The sequence below is a fragment of the Trachurus trachurus genome, assembly GCF_905171665.1.
Source record: "Trachurus trachurus genome assembly, chromosome: 12".
NCBI classification, from domain to species: domain Eukaryota; kingdom Metazoa; phylum Chordata; class Actinopteri; order Carangiformes; family Carangidae; genus Trachurus; species Trachurus trachurus.
The window spans coordinates 24462640-24482966 of NC_139908.1; the positions used below are offsets into that span (position 1 = coordinate 24462640).

The following is a 20327-nucleotide window of genomic DNA, read 5'->3' on the forward strand; positions in this document are numbered from 1 at the left end:
TCTGGTGTATATGTTTGAACAAGTGTGTACAGTCCACAGTTGTGCAGAACAGGTCGGCTACATGTTATGTGTCTTGTGACTGATCTGGCTCCAAATAAAGACTTGGACCTTATGTCTCCAGTCAGAGCTGAACAGACTCTGATACAAAGTGGCTTTACAATGTAGAACAACTGGTTTCATAGTTTGACTGGTGAAAACATCAGCATGATGATGAGGAAACATCTTCATCAGGTCTCTTTATTTCACAGAGGGTTGTTAAGTCCAGGTTTCAGTCAGTTGACCTCAACACACTGATCTGGTGTCAGTCAGTGTGGAGCAGTGAGGTCTCAGCAACATTTAATGTCCATTCATTCACCACGAGCTGAGTTTACATGTGAGCATTTTAATACACAGTGAGTAAAGATGAGACTTGAGATCATTTGTCCTACCGTTACAGCAGACTGTATCAGAGCTACAATGTGATGAGCCAAGTGTCAGTGTGGAGATCACAACAGGTCCTGGATCAGCAGCTGATGCTTTAGTGCAAAATGGTGTTATGTAATTTTCCACCTGAACACTGCAGTGTTTATGCACTGTTGGATCTTTATTAACCTTCATAGTCAACACATTTGAGTTTGAACTAAACTGTCCTTTGACTGTAACTAAATACAACATTAAGTGAACATGTCCACTTGTGTTGATCCAGTGTGTAAATGAGGAGTTGCTCTGCAGAGAGAGTGTGTGGCTCTGAAAAGAGCCTTTGTGTTGTTGGGTGTTGCGGCAGCTGAGCTGTTTATTTGGAGCTGGTGTACTTGGTGACGGCCTTGGTGCCCTCAGACACGGCGTGCTTGGCCAGCTCCCCGGGCAGCAGCAGCCTGACGGCGGTCTGGATCTCCCTGGAGGTGATGGTGCGGCGCTTGTTGTATTGAGCCAGACGAGAGGCCTCGGCGGCGATGCGCTCGAAGATGTCGGAGACGAAGGAGTTCATGATGCTCATGGCTTTGGAGGAGATGCCGGTGTCGGGGTGGACCTGCTTCAGCACCTTGTAGACGTAGATGGCGTAGCTCTCCCTCCTGCTCTTTCTCCTCTTCTTGCCGCCCTTACCGGGGGCCTTGGTGACGGCTTTCTTGGAGCCCTTCTTGGGCGCGGACTTTGCTGCTTCAGGCATCTTGTTCTGTAGACAGAGTCAGATGAGAGTAACGAGGAGGGAGCTGCTCTACTTATACAAGGCTGTATGCAAATACAACTGTGTGGCCCCCCTCCTCTGATTGGTTCAGCTGCTCCTCTTGAAGTTGCCGCGCAAATCACTAGTGTGGCTATGTAGGACATTCATTCACTTCTTTTCTTTGTCCTTTGACTTGACTCGTTATTGATACAATTTATTCATAGTTTAATGTAAACATGATATGTTCTTTGAACAGTTAGACCTTCTCAAGTTATCAATTAGACAACATTTGATTGCTAATAATTTTTGTAATTTCAAGCTTTACTGCACGCTGCACTCTGAGGCCAAACGCTTATTTTTTAGGATTCAAACTGCAATAATGTGTAAACATGTGATAGTATAAAAACATACAAAATCTAAATATCTCTACAATTATAAAATGTATAAATAGCAGTGGTTCCCATGGAGTCATTGATGTTACTGTAACAAGGCTGACTCATCCCAGTTTACAGAAATATTCAGATTTAATGTAGGCTACTTTGTGGAAATATGGGGAAACACATAAGCAACATCAAATCATTATTTTCTTTACAAAAAAGAGCTATAAGAACAATTCATAAAGTTGACTGTAGAGAACACACAAATTGATTGTTTATTAAATCTGGGTTATTCAAAATTAAGGATAGTTGAATTACAGACTCTAATTGTTGTTATGTTTAAGGCTAAATTTAGAGTAGGCTACAGTGCCAGATCATCTGCCATCTTTTACCTCACTCAGAGGGTGAAGACCACAGAAGGAAATTTAATTCCAAGCATTAGTTTGCATGAACAACATTAACATGAAAGTGTATTTCAGTGATAGGAGTGTAATTGTTGACTGCTCTACACAATTTAAAGGAAGATTAAGAAAAGGTGTAAAGAAAAAATATAGTTCATATGAAATGTGCAGGTATTGGCCTCCTTTGTGATTTATTTTATGGGCAAGTAATTAAAATTTGCTTCAGTTTTCTTTCTTGTTGCTGTTGATAAACACAAGTAATCTGAAAAGACCTTCTGGTTTCATCTGAACATTTTGGTGGCCGACTTTATTCTTATGGAAGTGTGAAAAACAGAGTAGCATACCATAATTTAAAGAATACACCATGATTGACTACATGGGGTTGAATGTCCTGTATCAAGTTCACAACACCATAGATGAGTGACTTCTGGTGTTCAGATGTTATTTCATTTCTCTAACATGCAAATAATTCATAAAATCATTTTAGCTCCCAAAAAAGTAAGGCAACAGCAATAAAAATTAGAGCAGGTTACCTCTCCTATGTTTCCTAAATCTAATATCATTTAGCTAAAAATGGTGTAATCTTTCTTCTGTAATGTCCCTTCCTCCCTACTAGGTGGGTCATTCCTGAATATTAAAGCAGAAGTGAGTGATATATTTGTGTTAATATAAGTCTTAAGTAGTTATATCTTCCGACAGCAATCACTTACATAGAGTGTTTGGACTGAAACACGGGTCTGTCAGTCACTCTGCTCTGCTCTGAGCCGAAGAGAAAACATTTATCGTATCCTACAGTTTTTATCCAATGAGGAGAGAGAACGGCATGCAGGGCTGTGTGTGCAGCCAAGGAACGCCGTGAATGTGGTGACGTAGCGACGAGGACTGTTATGGTGCGTTCAAGGAAACTCGTATTTTTCCGACCGTGAAGTGGTACCAGTTCGATCTGGTACGAGTTCACCGGTCGGAAGTTACGAGTGGCCGTTATAGTGACTTTCACCGGTAAAACAGGTCGGAAAAACACGAGTGGGTTGCCTGGAACGCTACAAAGTCGTAAGTTGTGACTTGAAGCTGTAATTTACGATTTCAAAAGCCTGCCTGGAACGCAGCATTAGCGAAAACGACCGGATCACTCACTTCTGCTTTAACTGTCAAGTTTCATCTCATACAATGGTTATACTACATTCAATCACATTTGTGTTAATTCCATTATAAGATACATGGATTAAACATTGTTCTAGTGAGTGCACAGAATAGCCTAATTCATCATCTTGCAAACTGCTGCTACTATACTTTTGTGACATTGTAGTCAGACCTAGGTGTCAGAGGCTACTCTTTGTTTTCAGCCAATATTTTAAGTAGGCCTACGGTAGCTACTTGCCAATGTTCTGCTTTTCTTCCAGCAGTTACATTTGTAGCCACCTTGGTTTCTCCTCCCATCTCAATCTTTAAAAAATAAAAAATGAAGATATTGTAGAACTAAGACTTTTGGTCTATAAATTTACCCCTTCATAGTGCCATTCTGATGCTAATCAACGCGAAGCGACAGAGCAAAAACATATATAGGCTAGGCTACGTTCATATTCAAAGGACGAAGCTCTCTGTGTGGCTCTTAAAAGTGCCTTTATTGTGTAGATGCAACAATCCCACAGGGATAGAGGAAACTATATAGTTGATGTGATTTATAGTTATATAGTAGTGAAAATTGTGGGAAAATGTGTAATTTATGGTATAAAGAGGTCATGTGACCTGTGTTTGTCGGAAAGATATAACCATGGGCTGAAATGAAAGCCTAGAAGGTTCCCTTTACAATGATATGACACCAATCAAAATATTATCAAATAGGAAATTGATAGCCATTTCTAACTTTGGAGTGATTAATCAATAATTGTGCTAATTAATCAATAACTATTACCAAACGGTAACATTTGGCTATAAATGGCTTCAGCACAAATTTTTGTAGCCTATACTGACACTTTTTCGTCATCAGTGGAAACAAGTCATTTTTATCACAGTAGTGTGCAGATACTGTGTCGCTACATAGCAACAGAGAAACATCATAGTCAAAGGACGAAGCTCTCAGTGAGTGTGTGTGGCTCTTAAAAGAGCCTTGGTTGTGTTGTTGCTATTGATGCAACGACTTTAACCTCCGAAGCCGTACAGAGTGCGGCCCTGCCTCTTGAGAGCGTACACCACGTCCATGGCGGTGACCGTCTTCCTCTTGGCGTGCTCGGTGTAGGTGACGGCGTCGCGGATGACGTTCTCCAGGAAGACCTTCAACACCCCGCGGGTCTCCTCGTAGATCAGACCGGAGATACGCTTGACTCCGCCGCGGCGAGCCAGACGGCGGATGGCGGGCTTGGTGATGCCCTGGATGTTATCACGGAGAACTTTACGGTGACGCTTGGCGCCTCCTTTACCGAGTCCCTTTCCTCCTTTTCCTCGACCACTCATCTTGTCAGTTCAGTAGATGTCTACTCAATGCTGCAGCTCAGCGCGGCTGTCCTTTATACCCGCTGTTGAGGGTGGAGCTTGGTGAGCGGCAAGAGGGAGGAGCAGGAAGAGGGAGGGAGGAGGACGTGAGTGGACCAAGGCAGGAGGGAGAGAGAATAAATAAATAAAAATTGATTAAAAAAAAATGCTATGTGTGTCTAGTGCAACCTTGTGTGGTTTATGTATAAAAAGAGAGAGAATGAAAGAAAGTGAATAAAATAAAAGTGTTCATGTGTAGGCCTATTTAGGCTTGTGTGTGTGTGTGTGTGTGTGTGTGTGTGTGTGTGTGTGTGTGTGTGTGTGTGTGTGTGTGTGTGTGTGTGTGTGTGTGTGTGTGTGTCATAAGTGATCTATTCGTATGTTCATGTGTGATGCCCGACCTGATCTGGTAATGGAGATTCTGTGTTGTCTCTTGAGAATTGAGAGGCTAGGGAGCCATGTGTGTTTTATGTGGGTGCCTGGTCACTTCGGGGTCGAGGGAAACGAAGTTGCTGATAAGTTGGCTAAAGAGTCGCTGTCTAAAGAAAATATAGATCTGAGTGTCATCATGGGTAAAAGCGAATGTGTGAGTAGGCCTATATGTAACGAAAAGCTTGAGATGCAGTGGCAGGTTGAGTGGAATCAGGAGCAGAGGGGAAGGCATTATTATTGTTTGCAACCCTCAGTCAAGAGGAAAAAATTTAAAAGTGTATTGGGGCGAAAAGATGAAGGAGTTTTAACTAGGTTGAGGCTGGGGCATTGTTGTCTGGCAAGTTGTTTAAAAGTAATAGGTAAACATGAGAATGGATTGTGTGAGTGTGGAGAACCGGAGACGGTAGGCTAGTTCATGTGGTTCTTTCTTGTAGGCTAACCTCTATTCCAGTCAGAGACGGCAGTTGTTTATGGATCTGTATGATCTGGGTCTTACTGTGTTTTCCTTTCGAGGTATTTTTACATTAGGAGAAAAATCTGACTCCTTTGGGAGGGCAGTGCTGAGGTTCCTGCACTCTGCTGGGCTCTACGAGAGGATTTAGATAAGTAGTCCTATTTATAACCAGTGGAGGGCAGCATTACGCTTGAAAGCGTACAGCCTGCCGGAATTCCAGAAGAAGAAGAAGAAGAAGAAGTTCATGTGTGAGTGTAGTCTTCTTTTTACAGTCTATGGTGTGAGTGTTTGGTGGTCTGTGCTGTGTGTTTTGTGTTGGGTTACTGGGCCTTGGAATTAGGGGATGGAGAGGGGGGCTCTTCAGATGGAGGATGCATGACAGGGGGGTGTTTACAATTTATTTGGCTTCTTGGATGGTTCTCTGGAGGGCAGGATTGTTTGGGAGACGGTGAGCCAGTTTTTATTTATTTTTTATTTTTTGGTGTTTTTGCCATCTCCGTTTGATGTTGTTTCTGAATGGGTGTGACAAAGAATCTTGCAATGTTTTTTCTAGCAGAACTCCCGCCATGTGTTTGACCCGGTTGAGAACCATTGTAGCTAAGCTGGCATATTTTCTCCCAGCTCTCTCGTGTGATCATTACCCTTACTTCCTTTTCCCATTTCTTCTTTATGTATTCTGTATTCTCTTGTTTAGATAATTGAATGGCGTTATATAATTTGGAGATCATTTTGTTGCCTGATCTGGTCTTAGTTAATGATAAAAATACCTCCTTGAACCCTGACTCACCTTTTCTTAACATGTTTTTAAGATTTTTGTCAAATGTCTCACTTGCAGGCTTCAGCCCCCCTAAAATAGGCCTAATTGAGCCACTGGTGGGAGTCTTAAATTTGAGTCCAGTAATCTGTATACTGGTTGGCTTCTCCAGCTTCCTCAACAACCACTAGCCTACATCAAGGTCAAAGTCAACTCAGCCATCTCAACACCATTCACCAACCAAGCAGGAGTACCACAAGGCACAGTTCTCAGTCCACTTCTATTTCTCATCTGTACCTCAGACATCTACTACCTCCCAACCACCATAGCCAAAGTTTCACAGTTTGCAGACGATCTCTGCTACTGGTCCAGTTGGAAATCTCTGCAACTAGCAGCCGATAAACTTCAACATTGCATGTGGCGCATCAAACTCAACCCCGTCAAAACCCAATGTGTCATCTTCACCAAAAATCAACACCTACAGCTCAACAACATCAACCTCTCATTATTCAAGCAACAAATCAGCATCAGCAACGAAGCCTTTTCATCTCTACCGTGGAACAAGACAAGGCTGCCCCTTAAGCCCTTTAATATTTTGTTCTAGCTCTGGAACCACTAGCATGCGCCATTCGTGAGCATGCCGATATCACTGACATAAGGATAGGTGGCCACGATTTTAAGTTAAAAATGTATGCAGACGAAATTTTATTGACCTTATCCAACCCAATTAACTCAATACCGAAAGTTTTGGAATTAATTAAATCGTTGGGTGTGTTTTCAGGATACCAAATTAATTGGAGTAAGAGTGAAGCAATTCCGTTGAACTCTAAAACCTTCTCAGCGGACCTGAAAACCACCCTGGAGACCAGAAGGAATGCGGTATTTAGGAATAACCATTAGATCGCCAGTTTCTAAAATTTTTGATCTTAATGGTCCTCCCCTTCTAAGAACGATTCATGAAGACATCAAATGATGGACGACTCTCCCACTGTCACTATGGGGCAGAGCAGAGGTAATAAATATTCTACCGAGATTCATTTACATCATTGCTTCCCTCCCATTGCAATTTCCACAGGGCTGGTTTAAAGAGATTGAGACTTTATTCACCAGTTTCTTATGGAAAGATAAGAAACCAAAAATAAACCGCAAAAAGCTCTCCAAACTGAGATCCAATAGTCCCAGATGTATTTCTGTATTATCTGTCATACAATGCGAGATTTACACTCTCTTGGGGCTACAATGAGGTAGGCTATCTGGGATTGGCTTGAGAGGGAGTTAATGATGGAAAACAACAGGTCCATTTCTTTATCTTCACTGTGGTATTGCCCCAAATTTCCATCTAAATTAGAGAATCCAATCATTACATTTACATGCAACATTGTGAAAAAGATTTAAAGCAGAAGCAAGTGGTCCGGTCGTTTTGGCTAATGCTGCGCTCCAGGCAGGCTTTTGAAATCGTAAATTACAGCTTCAAGTCACAACTTACGACTTTGTAGCGTTCCAGGCAACCCACTCGTGTTTTTCCGACCTGTTTTACTGGGGAAAGTCACTATAACGGCCACTCGTAACTTCCGACCGGTGAACTCGTACCAGATCGAACTGGTACCACTTCACGGTCGGAAAAATACGAGTTTCCTTGAACGCACCATAACAGTCCTCGTCCCTACGTCGCCACATTCACGGCGTCCCTTGGCTGCACACACAGCCCTGCATGCCGTTCTCTCTCCTCATTGGATAAAAACTGTAGGATACGATAAATGTTTTCTCCTCGGCTCAGAGCAGAGCAGAGTGACTGACAGACCCGTGTTTCAGACCAAACACTCTATGTAAGTGATTGCTGTCGGAAGATATAACTATTTAAGACTTATATTAACACAAATATATCACTTACTTCTGCTTTAACTTAGGCATCAGTGGAATTTCCCTCCCCTCGTGTCCCCTCTATGGAACAATCCCTTATTATCAACAGGTGGGAATGCATTATCTGACATAGCATGGCAGAGTCTGAATATACATAGGCTTAGCCAAGTGCTGAGGGATAGTTCAATGCTTCCACTAACTACGCTCAAGGCAAATTTAGGACTGAGTAGCAGCTCTTTCTTAACATACCTAACTTAAAGCCAACTTAAACAGTTTATCAATGTCGGGCACAGTGTTGGCCAAGTTACATCCAAAATATAATACATTACATATTAGTTACTGTCATTTGAAAGTAATTAGTTACATTACAATATTACTGTCTCACAATTGTAATGCATTACACTACTTTTGCATTACTTTTGAGTTACTTTCGCCAAAATAACCACAGAAATATGACTGTAAAGTGTAGTTTATTGCAGCTGATAATACATTCAGTGGAGGGTGATGTTGATGTAGCCTCTGAAGCTACTAAAGCTAAATTTTGCAGGTAATCTACTAAGAGTAGCTGCCTAAATAACAGCACGTCATTCAATCATTTCAATCCTGCGGTTTTCTGGACAGATTTAAGATACTTTACTGTGTGGAAGTTTTTTTATTTTTTTAATACAGTATAACAACAAACACAGGAAGTACTGTATGTTTACAGCATTGACAACAACAACAAAAAGAAAAAAATCCACATAGTTTACAATGGTGTATTTTTCTTAAGAGCACACATGTATTATGCAAAACTGTATGCAGAAAAACTAGTGGGTGGGAGCATCAAAGAATGTCGTCTGTTTTTATGGGTGGCAAAGGCGTCTATCACTCTATTGTGATTTAGATTTTCAATTGACATGACTGCAAGACTGTGAAGTCTTTTCTGACCCATTGTTTGATGTAGCCAGGAGTGCAGCCGATGCAGTGCACTAAAGGACCTTTCACATGAGCAGCTGCTTACAGGCACTGTTAGGGCAACTTGGATGGTTGCCTTCAGAGAGGGAAACATGTCTGAATCAAGGAGGTTGTGCACAGACAACATATCTCTGGGTGAACATCCAGCCTCTGTTTTCCGGGCAAGAAAGTTTCTGTCCATCAGAACCTCCTCTGTTTTCAGGTCAATGCTGTAGTGTTTTGCAAGTTCATTCAAGTGTGATTCACTCAAGAAGTTCTCAGATTTAGGACTGCATGCCTGGATGCCCTTTAGTCCTGCATCTACTCGCCAACCATCCTATCCACAAATGGGAAAAGTAACTCTCTTTTCAATGTGTCTGAGTTGTTCAATTCAGTGCGTGCACCTGCTATTGTCTCCAGTACAAAATCATCCATTTTCCTCTGATTGTGCCTTGTCCTGGCACCTTGTTCAGGGATACTGTGGGTGTGGCACGGGGCTTTTCTCTCATAAAACTCTGTGGCAAATGCATTTGTGCGAATGCCCTTAAGTGTGTCACACACTGCTTGTTTGCAGATCAAAGCTTCTGCCAGGTCTTAAGTCTCTTTCTGAAGGAGCTTGTGGAGTCCTTTGGTTACAGACAGAAGTGACTGAAACATCAGTAGTGCATAGACTGAGACCAACAGTTATGGGGGATCTAATGGCAGAAAGCACTCCAAAATGGCAGACAATGTGTCAAGAACTGCACTGATTGATCGCAACTGACATGCCCAGTGAGTGTTTGAAAGTTGCACAAGCTCAACTGTTGTCAATCCAAGCCTAGTCTGAGCCTCCAAGAACTTACGCACTCATGACAGCTGCACCATCATATGTTTGTGCTACACACTTGAGCTCTGCAAGACCATTGTTTTGAATCTGCTGCTGCAGCTCATTTGCAAGGAACTGGGCATCAAATGATTTTATCTCTGCAAGTGCTAAATGTTCCTTCAATGGCCCTTGTGACACATAGGCTACCTGACACAAACAGCTAACTGCTCTGATTTTTCATCTCTTGCCTCATCTGCCATGATGGCATAGATTTTGGACTTTGTCATTTCAGATAATGACACTTGTAACATGGGCACAACCGTCAATCATCTCAGTCTGGGATGTTGCTGAGGTATACTGAGCATTTGATGGGGGGGGGGGGGGAGTCCTTCAAAAGAGCTCTCTTCTCTCTACTATCTCACTCACATTTGCAGATGCTACCATCTTAACACAGTGCTTATTATTTAACTTAAAACAATTGCAATCCACAAGACAATAATAATTAATATCAACTGGAATCTACTTACAGGACAAATTGACGCACACATCCCTTTAAACTGAAAAAACTAGGCCTGGAACACAGGAAAAAACGACAGAAAAACTGCCAGCAACACCTTTTAGTCCTCTCTCCTTTTCTGCTACTGGTTAAGCAAACCAATCCAAACTGGTTCCTGTTGCTAGGCAGAACAGCAATAGTGCGCCCTCTAGTGGTCAGTAATGAGCCACTCTCTTTGATAGACAGCCTTTTCATCAACAATGAATTGAATTAATAACTGATCAACAAAGAGGCGTGCCATGATTTCGCTCAATACACAATAATGGTTTACTCCCAAATATTTTGAAGTCACACAGATTACATTTTCGGCACATACGTGACTAAAATGGTTGTAATTTCAAGTCCTGAAAAATATTACTTTATTACTTGAATTAAAGTTATATTAAAGGGATAGTTCAACATTTTGGCAAATTGGCCCATTGCCATAATTGCTATAGTCATAGCAGTAGGTTCGTTACCTTTATTTGTTGGTGCAAGCTGTTTTTGGAACGGCGGAGCGGAACGGCAGGCTGCTCAGAGCTACAGTACGCTACGGAGGCTCATGGGATTTCTTGGTTTCCCTCATCAACCTCATCAAATACACATGAATTATAACTAAATTTATTTTCCATAATTAAGATCAATTTGAAAACAAACATCTGAATGACTCCTGTCTCCCATTTTCAGCTGCTGAGTTTATTTTTTGACATACTGACTGTTAAAATAGTAGACCTGGCATTACCTGCTCACACTATGCCATAGGAGATGTCCATGGATATTATGGTAGCCTACAAAAACAACCCTGTATTACTTTAAAAAATTAATTTCTATATAATTATCAACCCTCTCTATTCTGCTTCAGTTTTACTCTATAATCACCCAGTATTTTGCACAAATCTAACTCGCATTGATTCTAATTATCACTGATTCTGCTCATTTGACTTATCAAGTTATTTCTTTGTCATTTCTTCAAGGATTGAAGAATAAAAGATAAACCTAGAATTTACAAAACAGTGCTGCACTCATCCAGTTTGAGAACACGTGACTTTTATTATCATGAGTAGTTTGAGCTGTGACAGTGGGCCACTAAATTTACACCCAAAAACCAGCAATAACAAAAAAAATATAGATGTTTAAACTTGCCTATTTTGATATGTGTCACCTGAGTCGACATCTTAGGCCTCCAGAGTCCATCTTGATAGTTTGACACATTTTAATACACTGTAAAAAATGACAGTAAATTAAATTCAGCTGTAAATGGGGAAGCCACCTCATTCATTTCAAATCTGAGAATGAGTTTAACAATAAACAGTGAGAGGACAACAGTGAGGTCTCCTCCAGGCTTTATAATGACAAGTCTCTGAGTTAGGTCTAAAGTTATGTGGGTTGAAGTGATGTGTGTGTGTGAGGACATTTCTTACAGTGGAGCAGGAGGCTTGGCTTTGTGCGAAAAAACGAAAGTAAAAGTAACAAAAAGCGGTGAAAAGCGCTGACACACAGCGGTATAGCCTGCAGGGCCTGAAGGTTTTCACTCTCACCGTCGTCTTCACCTTCATCTTTATCCTCTTCACCTCCTCGTGCTGCTGAAGATGCTCCACAGCCTGAGTCCCGCTGAGCAGCAGCAGGCCGGGGGCTTCTGCTTCCAAAACAGCCGCAGGTAAGAGACAGAGACATGAGGCTGTGTCTGTAGCCTACTGTCGTCAGTGGCTCCGAGAGCAACACAGACACAGACACAGTCCAGTTCAGACAGAGTCCGCGTCCACGTCCGGAATCCAAGACGATAATTAACATTAAAGTAATTTAGCTTTCAAAATAAAGCGCTCAAAAATCTTATTCCAAACTGTGTGAGAGCTGAACTCTGACTCTAAAAAAGGCTTTCTAAAGAGGCCTTCAAAGAGACAGTAGCAGCGTGAGGAGAATGAGTCTTCTGTCAGATCCACACAGGCTACAGGTGTTCATGTTAGATATCACATTAAAGTGGTAGTTTAAAAAAAAAAAAAAAAAACACTAAATTAAACTTCTGGCACCACACATGCTGGAGGTATTCCACATCTGGATAGTCTGCCTCTTATCCACCAGACTGACCGACAGCTGGAATATTTTGGTCCAGATGTGAGGGTATAGCATGTGGGCTAATAAGGCACCTGGTAAGGTTTGGATGTGGGCTGTTGAGTGCAGGAGAGGATAATCTTCTTGTGAAATGTGATCCATTAACACAGAGGGAAGTCAGTGATCACTGTTGACATAATAAAAAGTTTTCATATTTGAGTTTTGGCAGAACAGATAATCAAGACATTCTCAAAATGGTCGGTGTACTGTTGCTATAGAAACGCCTCAGCCTGCAACTCATTCACAGACATAAAGGAACATGATAGTGTTGTACAAAGCCAAGAAAAAAACAGATTATTATTATTTACATTATGATGTGAAAAATAAATAAAATCAATTAAGTGATATTTGTATGAATATTACTGACATTTAACATTTAAACTTGATTTTGTTTGTATTGCATTACTTAATACAGAAGCATATAGGCTACCTAAACATATGCAGCCCCCACACACTCACATACTGTACAAACTAACTAAGAAAATATAAATACAGCATTCAAAGTAGACTGCAATATATAAACATAAATAAGCAATTGAAAACAGTAAAAGATAACTATAAGTAATTCATAGAAAAGAAAGAGAGATTCTTCTTTTAGTTCTCAGGGTCCATCAAAGCAGGGTATTTCACATTAAGTGGGACTATAATCCTATAAACACATTTGCACTAATGGTCCTAATGGTGTGACATATCTCAGTTGAGATTTTTCCAGATGTTACGGAATTCACCTGGTCAACCTCGCAATGAGTTAATTGGTTGAATTTCAGGGTAAATCTCTGTGCAATGGGACATGAAGCCTATCTGTCCCTGTTAACACTTGTATACTGTAACCCCCTGCTGGTCAGGACACACTGGGTCTATGTCCGGTACCAGGAGGGAGTCAGTGGATCGCCTCTGTCTCATGCTCACTCGTCATTTACAGGAATACAGTGTTGGAGTCCAGCTTCTCGGAGCTCGGCTACAAGGCTCCCAATGCCAGAAAAACCGGCACCACCATCGCCGGGATGGTCTACAAGGTGAGGACCATTGTTTCATCAGAGACTGTGAGGGAGCTCTCTTTACTCTGTGGTTTAGCAGTGACCTGAGTATTTGCTGCCTTGTCCCTCAGGGCGGAGTGATCCTGGGAGCCGACACCAGGGCCACAGACGACATGGTGGTGGCCGACAAAAACTGCATGAAGATTCACTACATCGCTCCAAAGATCTAGTGAGTAACAGTTCAGGTCCACAGCAGGAGTAGACTATAGACTGGGTCGCTGTGGTTTATCAGACACCTGCACTCAGGTTCAGCCCCCTCCCTCTGTACTTGGAATTTCATTTCAGATAAAATCCACAGAACCCATTTCACTGAATATAGTGTGATGATTACACCTGTTGTTGTAACACTTCAGACAGACACACGGGTGGTTTAAAGGTCCAGTGTGTAATATTTGTCAAGGTTTATTGGCAAAATCTGAATATACTACCAATGAATATATTTGTATAAGTGTATAATCACTATATAATAAAATCTGTTTGGTTTTCATAGCCTTATAATTCTTCTTTTATATATACATTATAGCAAGGGTCTTGCAGAGAGTGCCGCCATCTTGCGCTGCCATGTGTGGAAAATCCAGCCAACCAGAGAGCATGTTTCAGGAGTTTCATGTTTATAAATAAAAAATAGAATTATTTAATAGATAACTAATATAATCAGAATGCTACTAGATGTCACTGTTTTCCCCTCATTTTACACACTGGACCTTTAAATGTCGATGCCGATTGAACTCACCTGTGTCCCGTCCTGCAGCTGCTGTGGGGCCGGCGTGGCTGCAGACGCAGAGATCACCACGCAGATCATGTCGTCCAATGTGGAGCTGCACATGCTCAACACGGGGCGCCCCCCTCTTGTTGCCATGGTAACCCGGCAGCTGAAACAGATGCTGTTCAGGTTTGTTTCTCTTGGTTCCTGCACATCAATAAGTTCAACAGGTGATCCCCCGTCACCACCTCCTCACCCGGGACGGGTCTCTCAGTCGGAGGTGGAGCAGAGCGCGCTATAATGTCTTTATGGTTCTGAATATGAAGTGAACGGTTTTGGGCTCAGTCTGTAAACACTTTGCGTCGCATCGACTCTCACTGTTCTGAGTGAAGCTGAAGCAGCAGTGATGTCTGTCTGATTTTTTCAGGTACCAGGGTCACATCGGTTCATCTCTGATTGTTGGAGGAGTTGATGTGACTGGAGCTCACCTGTACAGCGTTTACCCACACGGCTCCTACGACAAACTGCCATTCCTCACCATGGGTACGTTTGTGTGTTTAGCCTATACCTGTCAGTATGTGTGTGTGAGCCTATGTGTGGGATTAAAAGAAAAAAAAACAGCTGAACGAAAACATTTTTTAAAGGAGACATATTCTGCCCCCTTTCCACAAATGAAAATAGTTCCCAGGTGTCTTAAAGTCATGTCTGTGACATGCTTTGGTCAAAATACTCCAAGAATCAAACATCACAGCTCATTTCATCCTCTCAAAACAGCCCTGTTCAGAACGGCTGGTTCCCGTGCCTGTCCCTTTAAATGCAAATTAACCACTGCTTGCCCCGCCCCTTCTACTGGTACCAGGTAGGGGTGGTATTATGCAAATCACAACTGAGGGAACAGCTCCTAAAACCACGTGGATTTCAACCTAGGGAGCCTGAACATTACAGTTTTTTTTTGTCAATTCTCACATTTTGGGGGCCGAAAGGCAAGACAAACACCCAAATATATGTTAAAGGGACAGTATGGGACTTTATTGGCTTTTTATTGACAAAAATCAAATATCGCTTTCATAAATACGTATTTCACTGAAGTGGAATCGCGCCCGCATACAAACGAGCGCTTTCTCGTACCTTAGAATGAGATGTTACAAGTCGTTACAAACATACAGGGGGGGGTTCACCGAACCTTCTCTGCCATGTTGAATCGCCATGTTTTACGTTCAGTGTCACCGTGGCTGTAAGTAACCTCAAACTCGGGCCGCCGGAGCTTCTCGGCTCGGGGAGAAAGTTTTCCAGACAGCGCCTGTTAAAACTGTCACCACCGTGTAGCTAGTGTGAGGAAGGACGGAGGCACTGGTGTTGCCTTCAGGTGCAGTCAGACACCTGAATGACGCCGTGAGTGACGCCGTCGGCAAACCAACTGGATGTTATTTTACTCGACGAGAGAAAGCCGGTAAAACGTGGGTCAGGTAAACAATACGACATCACCATGACAACATATTGTCACGCCTGTATTGTTTTGCCTCGTGCTGGCGGACCGTTTGTTTACATAGAGGCTTGTTTATCCCGATACATGCAGCGTGTGTTGTTTTTCTGACTTCTGCCCGAGTTTACGTAAACGCAACAGCAAGAATACGTGCCGACATGCAACCGCACCGCTAGATGGGGGTAAATCTCACATACTGTCCCTTTAAAGAGCCTTCAAAAAGTGATATTTCCATAATATGTCCCCTTAAAAAATCTCTGAATTGCCTTTTGGTGTTTGGTTCTGGTTTCAGGTTCTGGAGCTGCAGCTGCTGTCTCTGTGTTTGAGGACAGATTCAAACCAAACATGGAGGTGAGACCTTCCTCTCATCTGACAGGTGTTGTCGAATAAAACTATGTCTTTTTTTGATGATAGATAGATTTAATGATAGAATTAAAGATAGCAGTGTGAACATTTACCAACTAGGACATACCAAGATAAGCACCGAAACGAACAAGTGAAAATTATGAATCTTGTGAACAGACCACCTGCAACCATTCAGCTATTTTGGAGGAAATATGGTCATAGTCCAGTATTTCCTTCATATGGTTCCAGTGCTGTATCATGGCTAAAAGAGTTATGATGGCATAGTAAAGTTGATTTTTCACCATTTAGATACAAAACCTTTAGTGTCTCATTTCGTGTAGACATTTGAGTAAAATTGTGTCATATGAATTTGTGAGTTAAAAAATACATGATTCCCTCTGTACAAACCACCATCTTCATCTGTTGCTCTCTCTCTTCCAGCTGGACGAGGCCAAACAGCTGGTACGAGACGCCATCACTGCAGGGATCTTCTGTGACCTGGGCTCAGGCAGCAACGTGGACTTGTGTATTATCACCGAGGCTGGGGTGCAGTACCTGAGAGGCTATGACAAGCCCACCGAGAAGGGCAAGAGGTAAATCTATATAAACTGTCCCCTTGGTCAGACGAACATCAGTCATGTCTCCCTCTGATGTCCTGTTACATTAGAGTGGAAAAGGAAAAGTTAGTTCTTTCAGTGGTGCTGAAGCTCCAAATGTTGACTCATCACTGTAATCAAACTAACGGTGTCTCTCATCCCTGTCTGTGTTTCAGAGAGGGACAGTACAGGTACAAACAAGGAACCACAGCCGTCCTCGCCAAGACTGTGACTCCCCTCTCCTTGGATGTGGTCGACCAGTCTGTCCAGGTCATGGACACTGAATAGGACACACAACACTCTGTACTGGAATAAACTCTGGTCAGTGTGTGGTGACGATACGTCGGTGCACTGATGAATGAAGATGTAAAAGATATTGTTTAGCGTCTCACAGCATCACTAAATTTATAAGTCACATTGTAATAAATTCTGTTGTTTGTTAAATGATCAGAGTGTGAATGTTGTTTTGTGACTGGGGGAAACGTGGAGATTTACTGCAGCTTTTATTCTTTCATACACAAACACACAGCAAACCAAAAAGGAAGTGAATGTTTTGGAGACCACATACTCAGCAGCCTATCCACATCTACCAGCTACATCACATGGGTTTAAACATTTTTTATACAGTTTTAAACAGAACTTGACTTCACTAAAGCAAAAACCATTGAGTTAAAACCACAGCCCAAATTAAAAGACAATATACTGTAAATCTACCATTTCCACAGGCATACAGCAGATGGCTCAGTATTTAGTTTGTCCAGTCCAGTGTTCTCAAATATCAGGGCAAAAGAACATGGCTTTGCAATAAGACAACCCTTACAAAGGATTTATGACTGTCTTAGACCTAGTTTATCATCAGGTTGTTTATACAACATAAATTAAGTTTATTCATATGTTCTAACACTTGAAATAAAATAGTGTTACACTTAAAGCAGAAGTAAGCGATCCGGTCGTTTTGGCTAATGCTGCGTTCCAGGCAGGCTTTTGAAACCGTAAATTACAGCTTCAAGTCACGACTTACGACTTTGTAGCGTTCCAGGCAACCCACTCGTGTTTTTCCGACCTGTTTTACCTGTGAAAGTCATTATAACGGCCACTCGTAACTTCCGACCTGTGAACTCGTACCAGATCGAACTGGTACGACTTCACAGGTCGGAAAAACACGAGTTACGGGTTGCCTTGAACGCACCATAACGTCTTGTCAGCCGATGGAGTTAGCAGCCCCGCCCTCGTCATGGATCTATTGGTCCTCGTCCCTACGTCACCACATTCACGCGCATCCCTTGGCTGCACACACAGCCCTTCATGCCGTTCTCTCTCCTCATTGGACAAAACTTGTAGGATACGAGGAAAGTTTTCTCCTCGGCTCAGAGCAGAGCAGAGTGACTGACAGACCCGTGTTTCGGTCCAAACACTCTATGTAAGTGATTGCTGTTGGAAGATATAACTATTTAAGACTTATATTAAAGCAGATATCAGCTTCACGGCCGTTTCGGCTAATGCTGCGTTCAAGGCAGGCTTTTGAAACCGTAAGTTACAGCTTCAAGTCACAACTACGACTTGGTAGCGTTCCAGGTAACCCGTAGCTCATGTTTTTACCATCCTATTGTCTGTGAAAGTTCCCTATAACGGCCACTCGTAACTTCCGACCCGTGAACTCGTACCAGATCGAACTGGTATGACTTCACAGGAAGGAAAAACACAAAGTACGAGTTTCTTTGAACGCACCATGAGTTAGCAGCCCCCGCCCTTGTCAGGCATCAATTGGTCCTCGTGCTACGTCACCACATTCACGCGCATCCCTTGGCTGCACACACACAGTGTTGCTAACTTGGCGACTTTGTCGCTAAATCTGGCGACTTTCCAACCCCTCTTGGTGACTTTTTTTGTCAAAAGCGACTAGCGACAAATCTAGCGACTTTTTCCCGTGATATTACAAACGTTTCTGGACCTGAAATCACGTTATCACAGCTGTTTTCAACGAGCAGCGGCGCTGCCGCGGGCACTCACAGGTATTCAGCCTACACAGTAGTGTCACGGAGCTGCCTCCGCTGCATTCAAAGACGCACTGCTCCACGCCACAGACATAAAGAGCGCCGCTGGCCGCTGCCGCCGGCCGCTGCCGCCGGCACCCCCCCCCCCCCCCCCCCCCCCCCCCCCCCGCTGAGATAATGACGTCATTTAGCGACTTTTAGCGACTTTTACGACAGCCAATAGCGACTTTGCTTACTGAGGAGTTGGCAACACTGCACACACAGCCCTTCATGCCGTTCTCTCTCCTCATTGGATAACACTTGTATCCCACAAGGAAAATTTTCTCCTCGGGTTACAGCAGAGCAGAGTGACGGAGAGACTCGTGTTTAGGCTGAAATACTTCATGTAAGTGATTGCTGACGGAAAATAGGACTATTTAGGACTTATATTAACAAAAACATTCCACTGATATCTGCTTTAACACAAAAATATCGCTTACTTCTGCTTTAATAATGCTTCCTTTTACCAATTATGTTAAGAAGATAATTACAAGTGTCTTGTAATTGTTGGTGTGATTTATACGGTGTACCTAATTTATAACCTCTTTTTTAAGCATCTACAAATCCTCCATCTGCAAAGTCTTACTGTAAAGTGTCACTGGGATTTAAATTGGCAAAATACCTTATTTAAAAATATTTTAAAATCCCCTTCCATTAATGATCACTGGGGTTAGTGGACAGTAGTTTGGTAGACTGGCTCTGGTTGTACTCTTTTTACAGTCCATGGTTGTACTGTCTTTACTCCGCTGGCAGGTTTTTAAACTGACCTCCAATCATCTACATCCAGCCTCACGGTGCGTTTCAGCCTCACATCATCACAGCGCGTCACCTCATCACAGTGAAATGTGTAGCTGACGCTCATGTTCCCGCTCACCTAGCGAGTGCTGATACCACTCTTCGAGCGCTCCCATGTGAGCTGCCCCGCCCACTTCCTCGAAGCCGATTGGCTGAGCTGGAGAAGAGGCGTCGTTTGAATTTGTGTGTCTGTTTTGTTGGTGGCTTGTCACTCGAGTCGGAACCGTTAAATTACATACCTTTACGGTGTTTAATTAAACTTTCGGATCATTGTCCAGCTCCTCAGGTAGGTTCACGACCAACTGAAACACTATACAGAGTTTTTACTGAGTTACTGCCATGATAGCAGCCAGCAGCTAAAAGTTAGCCTGCCGTTACAGTAAATAAGGAGCTAACAGTTAGCTAACTGTCCTCACCGTGTTGCTGTGCTACCGTTATCGACTGAAATGAAACACTAGTGTAAATCTCCGTGACTTTTTCCCGCGGGCAGACAATAGAAACCCTTCGTCCTCACTATGTTGTCTTCTTTCCGACTAGGCTTCACTTTTATTACAGTTCAGTCCATTCACCTTAAAAGTTCATTCTCACTCGTAAAAACACATCGCTGTAACGTTAACGTTACTACAGTTACAACACTAGCAGTTTGCATATGTTATAGTCAGAGGAGAAATTGATTGGCACAAAGGCAAAACACCCCCAGTGTTCATAGGCACACAATGGAGGTTTACGAGGGATGCTGAAGTGTGTGGCGACGTGATGAACTGTATTACCCTAACCCTGTATAAGATGTTTCTGATGTGAGAATTAGGCTAACTTACATCAAATCCATACAAACTGTCATTCACGATACATAAATGTGTGACCTATGTTTTGATTATCTGTACATTCAGTCTGACTTTAATTAGTGAGTTATTTCTACCGTGTATTCACTGTTCTAGTTTGTTGACATTTCTCCCTCTTAAGCATCACCATATGACATCACTATAATTAACCTGTAAAGGCATCAGGGTATCTTCTCATATCTCATACAATACTTCATAAGTGGTTCTTCCATCATTGTTG

At 42.5% G+C, this 20327-nt stretch overlaps 3 protein-coding genes across 3 annotated transcripts; 1 reads left to right on the plus strand and 2 right to left on the minus strand.

Moving 5' to 3' along the window:
* Positions 1 to 772: 772 nt before the first annotated feature.
* LOC310994700 (histone H2B-like) lies at positions 773 to 1147 on the minus strand (the record flags this gene model as incomplete). Its single annotated transcript, XM_083983484.1, has 1 exon — positions 773 to 1147. The coding sequence occupies one exon, from the start codon at positions 1145 to 1147 to the stop codon at positions 773 to 775; it is 375 nt and encodes a 124-aa protein (XP_083839610.1).
* A 2914-nt stretch (positions 1148 to 4061) lies between these two features.
* Positions 4062 to 4373, minus strand: LOC310994704 (histone H4; the record flags this gene model as incomplete). The annotated part of the gene is made up of 1 exon (XM_083983488.1): positions 4062 to 4373. One exon carries the CDS (start codon positions 4371 to 4373, stop codon positions 4062 to 4064), a length of 312 nt encoding a protein of 103 aa, XP_083839614.1.
* Positions 4374 to 11650: 7277 nt separating this feature from the next.
* On the plus strand, positions 11651 to 16881 carry psmb10 (proteasome 20S subunit beta 10). The gene is made up of 8 exons (XM_083983041.1): positions 11651 to 11821; positions 13196 to 13289; positions 13382 to 13479; positions 14062 to 14202; positions 14441 to 14556; positions 15789 to 15847; positions 16283 to 16434; positions 16614 to 16881. The coding sequence occupies exons 1-8, from the start codon at positions 11754 to 11756 to the stop codon at positions 16723 to 16725; spliced, it is 840 nt and encodes a 279-aa protein (XP_083839167.1). The 5' UTR covers positions 11651 to 11753; the 3' UTR covers positions 16726 to 16881.
* Positions 16882 to 20327: the final 3446 nt, after the last annotated feature.